This window comes from Hyperolius riggenbachi, chromosome 3 (genome assembly GCF_040937935.1).
Source record: "Hyperolius riggenbachi isolate aHypRig1 chromosome 3, aHypRig1.pri, whole genome shotgun sequence".
Lineage (NCBI taxonomy): Eukaryota > Metazoa > Chordata > Amphibia > Anura > Hyperoliidae > Hyperolius > Hyperolius riggenbachi.
The window spans coordinates 497,383,005-497,393,299 of NC_090648.1; the positions used below are offsets into that span (position 1 = coordinate 497,383,005).

The following is a 10,295-nucleotide window of genomic DNA, read 5'->3' on the forward strand; positions in this document are numbered from 1 at the left end:
TAAAAAACAGGCCTACCTAGTACAGTCCTATACCTCACTCTAAATGCATACCATGATCTCTGTATTATAGGCCCAGCTAATACAGCGCTATACCCCACTCTATACATACCATGGCATGACCTCTGTATTAAATGTTAATACAGTTATTGAAACAGTATATTAACCTTGGGGGAGCCATGGAACTCAGTCTTTTTAAAGAGGACCTGAGAGGCAAGGAAAGAATTTTTTTTTTTTTTTTTTTTAATATACATGCCTAAGGCTTCCTCCAGCCCCTCCACGCAGATCGCTTCCTCCGCCACAGTACGCGTGATGGAACATATGTGGCAGACTGCGCCTGTGCCAACTGGAAGACTTTTTGTGGCCAGTTTCAGAAGATCCAGGAGGCGGAGGACGGAGCGATCTGCATGGAGGGGGCTGGAGGAAGCCCTATGTATGTATTCATTTTTCCCCTTCCCCGTCTCGGGCACACTTTAATCGCAATAGAGCCCCAAAACAGCCTAAAAAGTTGGCCTTCAACTTTTTAGGCAGCACCACTGTGATGCTGCTGGAGATTTGTGCTGGTTGGTTGAGACTGCTGGTTGGTTGCGTTCTGGATAACTGGGACTCTGCTCTATTGGGGCATTTGAGAAAGTTATTCCAGTTGAGGACAGAAGAAATTTGTGTGCAGGGTGTAAATAATCAGTGGTGTCTAGAAATTATTTAGGTCATGTAAGAGAGAGACTGTGGAGAGCTTTGTAGGTTAGAGTCAACAGTTGAGTCCTGGGAGCCAATGAAGAACTTGGCGAGAAGAGGCAGCAATTGCCGAGCATTAAGCTTTGTACCCAATAAATCAGGGCTGTCCAACTCCAGTCCTTGAGGGCCACATCCATGCCAGTGTTTAGGGTGGACTGAAGAATGGAGAAATGTGTTCTACTGGATGAACCACACCTCTCCTGATTCACTCCCATCAATTACTTTTGAGTTATTTTCATAAATGTGTGAAGAACTTGACCGTCGAGGTCTAGAGTTGGACTAGATGGCAGCAGTGGAGTTAGGGTTGGTGTGTGTGTACGACAACTCCAGTGTATTGACGAGGTATCTGGACTGCTGTACATCTCATTCAAGACCATTGTTCTCTGACTTATCTCTCCCACTCCATCCTTCCTACACGGCTACAGAACAACAAGAACATAGCAAGGGAAAACTTGGGAGAAAACATGAATTGAATGAGAGCCATAGTGCAGATGGTGGTGCATTGTGTATCTTGCCTAAGAGTTATGTGCAGTGTAACTGAGTAATACTGATAAACATGTCCTCTTTATTACAGGAACACTGGTGACGCTGACCTGCGCTTCCCAACAGGTGGTCTGTCAGATCCTGAGTGATGCCAACCTGTCCAATCACCAAAACGGGACTCTCGATGTCAGCATCGCCTCTTCCACCAGCACCAGCTATGACTTCCTTATTGGCCTGGGGCTGGCTGTCCTTTCCAGCATCCTGATTGGCAGCAGCGTCATCCTGAAGAAGAAAGGTCTTCTGCGGCTGTCAAAACATGGCCAGACTAGAGCAGGTAGGATTGGGCACAGCGGAAGGGTCACAGAGACATTGGAGGTCTGGGGAGGGACTTCATTCTTAAAGGGGGCAGCATGATGGATAAGAGGCGTACATGCATAAAAGGCCCCGAAGGTGTCCGCTAGTCGAAAATCGGTAAAATTACTCATATTCTACTGTTGGGCTCGATGCACTTATGATAGTAAAATAATTAGTAAAAATTACTGATAATTTACTATCTCTGAACCTGACACTATAGAAAAGAAGAAAAAAATGCTTGTTGCCTAATGCCACACCCCCTCTACAACAAATTCCCCAAATGAATCGCCCCTAACCGATGCCTAAAGGCAACGACTGGTCCGGCGTCACCTCCCGCTGGGCGGGCGTTCCAGCGAAACAGTCGGATCGCTCAGAAACAGCCTTATCAGTCCGCCGACAGACTGTACACACGCGGGACTGTCTGCTGAAAAGCCGCACAGCGGGAGGTGACGACGGACCCGTCGTTCCCTTTTAGTACGGCGTGTGTACGGGCCTTTACTTTAACCGCCCGCCTCCCCCCCCCCAATTTTATCTGCTGCATTTCCACAACAGACCGGTCCCAACGCAACAAAATTTTATTTCCTTTTGTAAAAGTGAGTTGTTGCCATTTGTCAGATGAAGGCCAGACATCCACTCCTGAGTGGTACGGATCTGTTGGATGGAACTAGAAATCACTGCCCCCCCCCACCGCCCCCTGCAAATCTTTGGATGCCCCCCACCCCTGCTTTCTGCACAGGAAAACTGAGAACCAATGTTAATCAGTTGGCTAGTGCATGCTGTAATATGTTTTCCCCATGCAGATTAAAAACAGACAGCATTTAAGCACTGCACACGTTTTCTCTATCAATTACATTAGCTTCTCTGATAAATCAAATGTTTGTCTGCAAAACTTTGTATGATATTAGTGGCTGAGCAGATGCACTCATTAGAACAATTGTGCAGAGAGCAGAAAGTGTTTTTTTTTTTTCCCCCTTAGTAGTCAGTCTCAGGACAAGGAAAAGAAACGTCTTCACCCACGGCCCCCCCCTGCAGCTGCATCCCTTGCAGGGTCTATTGTTACGCCCCTTGGATCTGTGCAATACGGATATGGAACAAATACCGCCGGGTGTGCTCTTAACTGTGCAAACACTTTCAATTTTGACCGATCAAGGACTGGCCAAATTTACCACCTCCACGTACTATGAGGGTCAACAGACTACTATAAGCAGATTGTGTAAGTAAGCTCTCATACTTCATGGAGGTTGTAAAATTGTCCCATAAAAATTGGATGTGTATGTCCCTTAAAGAGACTCTGAAGCGAGAATAAATCTCGCTTCAGAGCTCATACTTAGCAGGGGCATGTGTGCCCCTGCTAAACCGCCGCTATCGCGCCGCTAAACGGGGGTCCCTTCACCCCCAAACCCACCCCTCCAAGACTTGGTCATAGTCTTGGTCGTAAATCTTCCCTTCCTGGAGGCAGGGCTAACGGCTGCAGCCCTGCCTCCATTCGCGTCTATCAGACGCGCATCGCCGCCTCTCCCCCGCCCCTCTCAGTGAAGGAAGACAGAGGGACGGGGGAGAGGCGGAGATACGCAGCTGACAGACGCGCGTGGGGCAGGGCTGCGGCGGTTAGCCCTGCCCCAACCAGGAAGCGCTCCCCCGCTGCACGGAGGGGGATTTGGAGGTGAAGGGACCCCCGTTAAGCCGCGGGATAGCGGCGGTTTAGCAGGGGCACACATACCCCTGCTATCTATGAGGTCTGAAGCCAGATTTATTCTTGCTTCAGACTCTCTTTAAGAATATGAGAGTCTAGGAAACTGCAAATTAGTGTGTGCTTTTATTTATTTTATTTATTTATTTTGTTTGTTTTTGTTTTTTCTTCTTTTTTTGTTTCACTTTCTCTGATACTTCCATTTCTTTAGGTGCTGGTGGACATGGATACCTGAAAGACTGGCTATGGTGGGCTGGATTTCTCACAAGTAAGCAATATTATAACTGAAGAATACAAATTGGTCATAAACAGTACCTGCTATGTTTATTACATTTTCATAGTTCCCAACTGTCCCTCTTTTGGAGGGATAGTCCCGCTTTGGGATCCCAATCCCTCTGTCCCTCTTTCTTCCTCATGTGTCCCTCTTTCAGGACTGCTTTACAGATCTGTGTAAATATATGTATTTTTCTATTGAAAAATGTGTTTAATTGACTCCAAACTCTATTCCCTTCCTTCAATTTATTTCCTTTTTTCCCAAATGTTAATATGAAGGAAAATGAACCAGGATAGAAAGGACCACAGTGTGGTTTGAATTATAAAACCTGTTTTTCTTATGAAAGCTTTGTGTGACTAGGGGTGTGCTGGGGGTGTAATAGGGGTGTGGCAAGGGCGTGGCTTAAGTGTCCCTCTTTCTCCTCTCAAAAAGATGGGATGTGGGCATTTTCTTTGCCACCTCCTTGAAGTGTGTGTGTCCTCCCCTGTGCTCTTTCTCTCCCCCTCCCACAGTCATAATGGTAGAGCCTAGTCCCCATTCCACCATTTTTCAACCCCATTCTTAAATCTCTAAAATAAAACAGACTACTTGGCGTTGGATGAATTTTAAGGCCAAAGCAGCCCCTCTTTATTTAACCAAAAGTTTAACAATAACCCAAACACATTGGGAATCGGATCCGGATTTTGAAAAGGGGTATCCAAGCAGCACTGCCTGCAACATCAAGGCATCCCACGTGTGCCATACTACCGTGTATGCCGTCATTAATGAGCTTGACAGGGACCTCAAGTGGGTCATTGGGTGGTGACTGAGGTTCAAATTCAGTAAAGGGGGCAGAGCCACAAACAGCCAATCAGATTTCTTTGGTGGATAAAACTGCTTCCATTTACACATTGTTGATGCCAGGAACGTGAAAGCTCACAAACTTGGTCATTGAGTGACTCTGTGTCCAGGTTATAAAAAGTGGGTGGAGTCAAAAACAAATGTCCCTGGAAAAATGTAAACTGCAGCCCTTCTTCACTGTTAATAGCAGGGATCTCAAACTTTGCACAGCTGGTTACTGGGTGTCTGGGATTGTTGTTCAGAAAAGTGGGTGGAGCCTAAAAAGCCACTCAACATTCGTCTGTTGAGTTTCAAGGGGAATATTTAAATTGCTGCCATTCTTACACTGTTAATGGCACAAGCCTCAAACCTGATACAGTTGGTTATTGGGTCACTGGGGTTCAGGGGGCGGAGCCACAAACAGCCAATCAGATTTGTTTCATTTCACTGGGAAAATACAAATGATTGATGCCAAGGACCCCAGAGCTCACAAACTTGGTCACTGAGTGTTTGTGTGTTAGGGTTAGAAAAAGTGGGCAGGGCCAACAGCAGCCAAATACATACCCGGGCAACGACGGGTCAACAACTTGTAAAGTATAAAAATGTCATAAATGCAAAGCAAACAGTATCTGTGTTTTTTTTTTTTTTTATGTTTTTGAATTTCTAACAACGCATTTATATTCTTGTCTTTGCAGTGGGAGGAGGAGAAGTCGCCAATTTTGCTGCTTATGCCTTTGCGCCGGCGACTATTGTGACGCCACTGGGGGCGCTCAGTGTGCTGATCAGGTACGTCCTACAATGATGGCAGAGCCATTTGGCTTGATACCGTATCGCACAAGTATGAATCTGTTGCAGTCTCTAACTGTCCCCCTTTTGTTGTTCCTCAGTGCCGTGATGTCATCCTATTTGCTGGGGGAACGCCTGAACCTCCTGGGGAAGCTGGGCTGTGCACTCAGTGTGTTGGGGAGCACAGTTCTGGTGATCCACTCCCCTGAGGAACAAGAGGTGACCACCTTAGAAGATATGACCTCCAAGCTGCAGGAGCCAGGTATGAAGGCCATTAAACCGTACTGATCGTAATCTGCCAATTATGATTACGTACATTTTTGCAATTGCCGCCATATGTAATTATGATTTTGACATTCATTTGATTTTGTATAATAAATTCATAATTTTGTGCTGATTTTAGCTGTTAATCACAAAGGCCCGATACGCGCTATTATCATCGGGAATAGTAGGAATAAGTCAAGGAAATAATTTTACAAATAGACCATGTTTTTGAGAAAATCTATTTTAAAAAATGCAAAGGAAAAAAATGTTTTAAGCTAAGAAAAGAGTTTTAAAGTAAACCAGAGCTGTCATAAAAAGATTTGATACTCACTCGTGGCTTCCTCCAGCAGCATAAACGTGTGTGAGTTCCACACAATACCCCCGCGGTCTGCCGTTCAGCTGCGGTCAGCCCCGGTAACTGGCACAGTTGCGTCAGTCGGGGTTTCTGCGTAAGCACAGACCTTCCACGAATGCGCAGACGACCCAGACTGGACCTGACTGAACCAGTTATCAGGGCTGAACGGCAGGCCGCAGGAGGACGGCGGGGGACTCTCGTGTGTTTATGCTGCTGGAGGAAGCCGTGGGCGAGTATCCAATCCTCTTTTTATGACCGTTCTGGTACACTTTAAGGGCTGGTGCACACCTAAAAGCACCTGCGTAATCGCAAAAGCTAGGTGTTTTTTGAAGCTTTTTTTCAAAGCGGTTTCAGGCATGTGCCTAGCGATTTTTGGGAGCATTTTGGTGTAGTGTGTGTTTTTGCATTTTTTTTTCCCTTTAGTTTGACCTATAAATTAACTGTACTAAAAAAAAGTGCTTGGAAAATCACTCTGTTCATCGCTTTTTAGAGCGATTTGATTATTTTTTTCTTCTCGACCCCCCCCCCCCCCCCCTCCTCCCCCCCCTTATCAGTAGCTGACATAGCCCCCAACTGTCCCTCTTTTGGAAGGACAGTCCCTCTTTGGAAGCCCTGTCCCTCTGTCCTCCTCATTTGTCCCTCTTTCAGGACTTCGTCCCTCTTTCTATGTAAATCTATCTATCTATCTATCTATCTATCTATCTATCTATCTATCTCTACTAAAAAAAGTGTGTTGGTTGACTCTAAACTTTATTTCTATCCTTTAAATTGGTATATTATTAATTTTAAAATGTTACTATGAAGAAAAATGAATCAGGATAGAAAGGACCAGTGTGGTCTGAATTATAAAACAACCTATTTCTCTTATGAAATCTTTATGGTTTGCGTGACTAAGGGTGTGTCGGGGGCGTAATCAGGGGTGTGGCAGGGGCGTGGCTTAAGTGTCCCTCCTTTCTCATCTCAAAACGTTGGGAGGTATGGTGGCTGAGCAGATGCAGTCATTAGAACACTTGTGCAGAGAGCAGAAAGTTTGACCTCCCTGACTCCAGCTTTAGGGGGGGGGGGGGGGGGAGAGAGACTCTGAATCCTAAAAATTACCCCATCCTCCTCAACAGAGGGAACCCAGCGCTGGCTCTACAGAAAATCCCCTTGTTGGTGCTTGTCAGGAGCCTTGTGTAGGTGCAGTATCTGCTTCCCCACGAGCTCCGGCACAAATAGCCGAGTCCCATGCTGTACTGTGCAGACGGTGATGGCTCAAGATGAATCTGAGATACAGATCGATCTATCTATCTTCACAGGTGTACTTTAGGCATACCTCCCAACTTTGGAGCAGAGAAAGAGGGACACTTAAGCCACGCCCCTGCCACACCCCTAGTCACGCATACCATAAAGATTTAATAAGAAAAACATGTTTTATAATTCAAACCACACTGGTCCTTTCTATCCTGGTTCATTTTCCTTCATATTAACATTTTAAAGTTAGTAATATATCAATTTAAAGAATGGGAATAAAGTTTAGAGTCAATCAAACTAATTTGTTAGTAGAGAAATATATATATTTACATAGAAAGAGGGACAAATGAGGAGGAGAAAGGGACGGGGGGACAGGGCTCCCAAAGAGGGACTGTCCCTCCAAAAGAGGGACAGTTGGGAGCTATGCTTTGTGTGTGCATAGCTTGAGATCCATCCAAAAAGGAGGGGTTCTTATTGAGTACTTGTTCCAGAGGTGAGGAAAGCTCATCAGAAGTCCTGAATATAGGTGTGTAGGACATAAGTGACTAATGTAGATTCAAAGGAGGAATTGATACAACTTGTACCACTAGCCCAAAAATTAGTAAAATGTAAAATACACCTGTATTAGTTGGTAATCTGTCCCAACTCCCAAAATAAAATGCACTATAAATTACCTTGTTCCTATGTTCCTGAATTTTACAGTAGACAGTAAAATGTGACAGATTTTGGACTAATCCATCTCCTCCTGGGTGTTTTTCAGGAATTCTTTTATATCCAGAAGCACTACCTGGATGGCAGGGACACACTTCAACTGCCAGAATAGTGTGCACAGGAGACCGACTTCCCAGCACTGGTGTAAGGCCTGGAACCCGCTAGGCGTGATTTTCGGAGCGCTTCGCGATTTGAAAACTCTTGCTAATGTAATGCTATGGGTGTGATCCCACTTGAGCGATGTGATTTTATAAAAATCCCCCATAGCATTGCATTAGCAAGAGTTTTTTTTTTCAAACCACTAGCGATTAGAAATCGCTCCTAGTGGGTTTCTGGCCTAAAGGTACTTTCCAGGTAGTGCATTTGAAAATAATAAAAAAAAACACTGAAAATCCCCCATGAGGAGATGGGCTAGTCCAAAATTTCAGACCTGGAGATTTTTTTTTTTACTATCTGTTGTATGTCATGGCTACATAAGTGAAAGATATCATTTTTTCTACAGGTAGATCCTTTATTCTTATTTGACCTTGTCTCTTTATTTCACAGCTTTTATCGCGTACATCAGTGTCCTCTTCATCATTTGCGCATTCCTGATCTTCATTTTTTCACCGCGATATGGCAACAGAAACATCCTTGTGTATTTGGCAATCTGTTCACTATTAGGAGCCTTTTCGGTGTCTTCTGTAAAAGGCCTGGGAATTGCTGTCAAGGGCCTCTTTGCAAGTCTGCCGGTCTACAAGAACGCTTTGCCTTATATCCTCATCCCCATTCTGGTCATATCTGTCGTCACCCAGGTGAACTACCTCAACAAGTCTCTTGATGTCTTCAACACATCCCTGGTCTTCCCCATCTACTATGTCTTATTCACCACAGTAGTCATCACAACGTCGCTCATTCTGTTTAAGGAATGGTCGTCCATGTCCCCGTTTGATGGGGTGGGTGCTGTCTGTGGCTTCCTCATCATCATTTTGGGAGTCTTCATGCTCCATGCCTTCAATAACCTGGACATCAGCTTGAAGACCATTCAGCAACAGCTACAAACCATGGCAATGACGCCAGTCGAAGAGACTACAAAGGAGGAAGATGACAAAGCGGAGGACACAAACCAGGCTAAGGATGAGGACAAGATCACCTTAGTAGACAACATGGAGATGGAGCCTACTGGTATTCCCAAAGTGTTTGTTATTTACACGTAGACTGTCCACACTGTTCTTCTACATGGATTGTTTTGACTTTGAACGCTTTCGTTCGTACTTGGTTGTCTTGATGAAGACCATAAAATGAGGCGTTTACAGAAACCATGCGTCATTAAAACACATACTTTTGGGTCCTATTGGGGAGGGGGGGGGGGGGGGGGGAGAGTTGGGGTGAATGACTGGCCTTCTGGTTTAAAATCTGAGGACCTCGTATCATGGAAATTTTCATGACTGTTAACCTCAGTTATGACTGTATTGCATTTGTTTTTAACGCACAATATGGACCTGAAACTCACGACAAGCCGATCAGGATTCACTGTCGTTGGTTCAACTTCAACAAAAAAGAAATTGGGTTACTCTTTGTAGATTGTGTACATAGTTGGGTTTTGCTTCATTAAATACTAATTTTGGATTTGCGGGAGGATTTTGCCTCCTTTCCTGTCATGATATGGGTATGAGTCTGAGTATCCCTGGAGCAGGAAGTGCCAGTATCTACCAAAGCTACAGAATGTCGCAGAAGACTTGATGACTACATCCTTATTGAACAGTGTTGGGAGTCCAGCAGGGAACTGAGTAGATCTACACTCCTATAACAGAATACTATTGATTTACCGTATATACTCAAATACAAGTCATCCTCGCGTATACGTTGACTCCAATATTCAACCCTCTTAAGTTGAAATTTTTATTGACTCAAGTATAAGTCTACCCAGCAAAGTGTATGGCTGTACTTGGGGTTCAGGAGGGGTTGATGACTGCACTGCATACAGTATTGCAGCCATTAACCCCTCCTGTCACCTTAAGTCCAGCCGATACCTCCTCCAGGCCCCCAAGTGCTGCAATTATTCACTCCCTTTTAAGCAGCCCAGTATTCCACCCAAACCCAGGAGTTTCAGACCTGTGTTTTCTTGGCATTTCCTTTCCTCAAAGTATAACTTACCACTGGGTACAATGTGAATGCCATTATTAGTACACACATTACTCAGTGTTGCCTGTGACTCGTGTATAAGTCGACCCCTATACTTTTATGAAGTGAATCAGACCTAAATTTCTTGACTTATACTCGAGTATGTACAGTAATTAGATCATAATAATTTGGAACACGGTGCTCAGTGCAGAATCTTCACTCTGTGGAAACTGGGAAAACTTTTAAAGGGAACCTAAAGTGAGAGGAATAATGAGGCTGTCTTCTTCATTCCATTATAAATTATTCCAGTTGCCTGACTTCTGCCCTGATGCTCCGCCTCTAATGCTTTGTCACTGACCCAGAATAAGCATGCAGATCAGATGCTGTGACTCTGGTGCGACTCTACTGGCTGCATGCTTGTTGCAGGTGTGCAACTCAAACAACTAAAGCCAGAAGCTCAGCAGGACAGCCAGGCAACTGGCATTGTTCAT

General features: G+C 44.8%; 1 protein-coding gene across 1 annotated transcript in view; it reads left to right on the top strand.

Moving 5' to 3' along the window:
• The window catches only part of NIPAL4 (NIPA like domain containing 4), a 48,537-nt gene extending 39,584 nt beyond the window's left edge, over positions 1-8,953 (top strand). Inside the window, exons 3-7 of the mRNA XM_068273772.1 lie at positions 1,307-1,549; positions 3,471-3,527; positions 5,048-5,138; positions 5,240-5,400; positions 8,248-8,953. Coding sequence (XP_068129873.1) covers positions 1,307-1,549; positions 3,471-3,527; positions 5,048-5,138; positions 5,240-5,400; positions 8,248-8,897 — 1,202 coding nt within the window. The 3' untranslated portion in view covers positions 8,898-8,953. The remainder of the gene's footprint in view (positions 1-1,306; positions 1,550-3,470; positions 3,528-5,047; positions 5,139-5,239; positions 5,401-8,247) is intronic.
• The last annotated feature ends 1,342 nt before the right edge of the window (positions 8,954-10,295 follow it).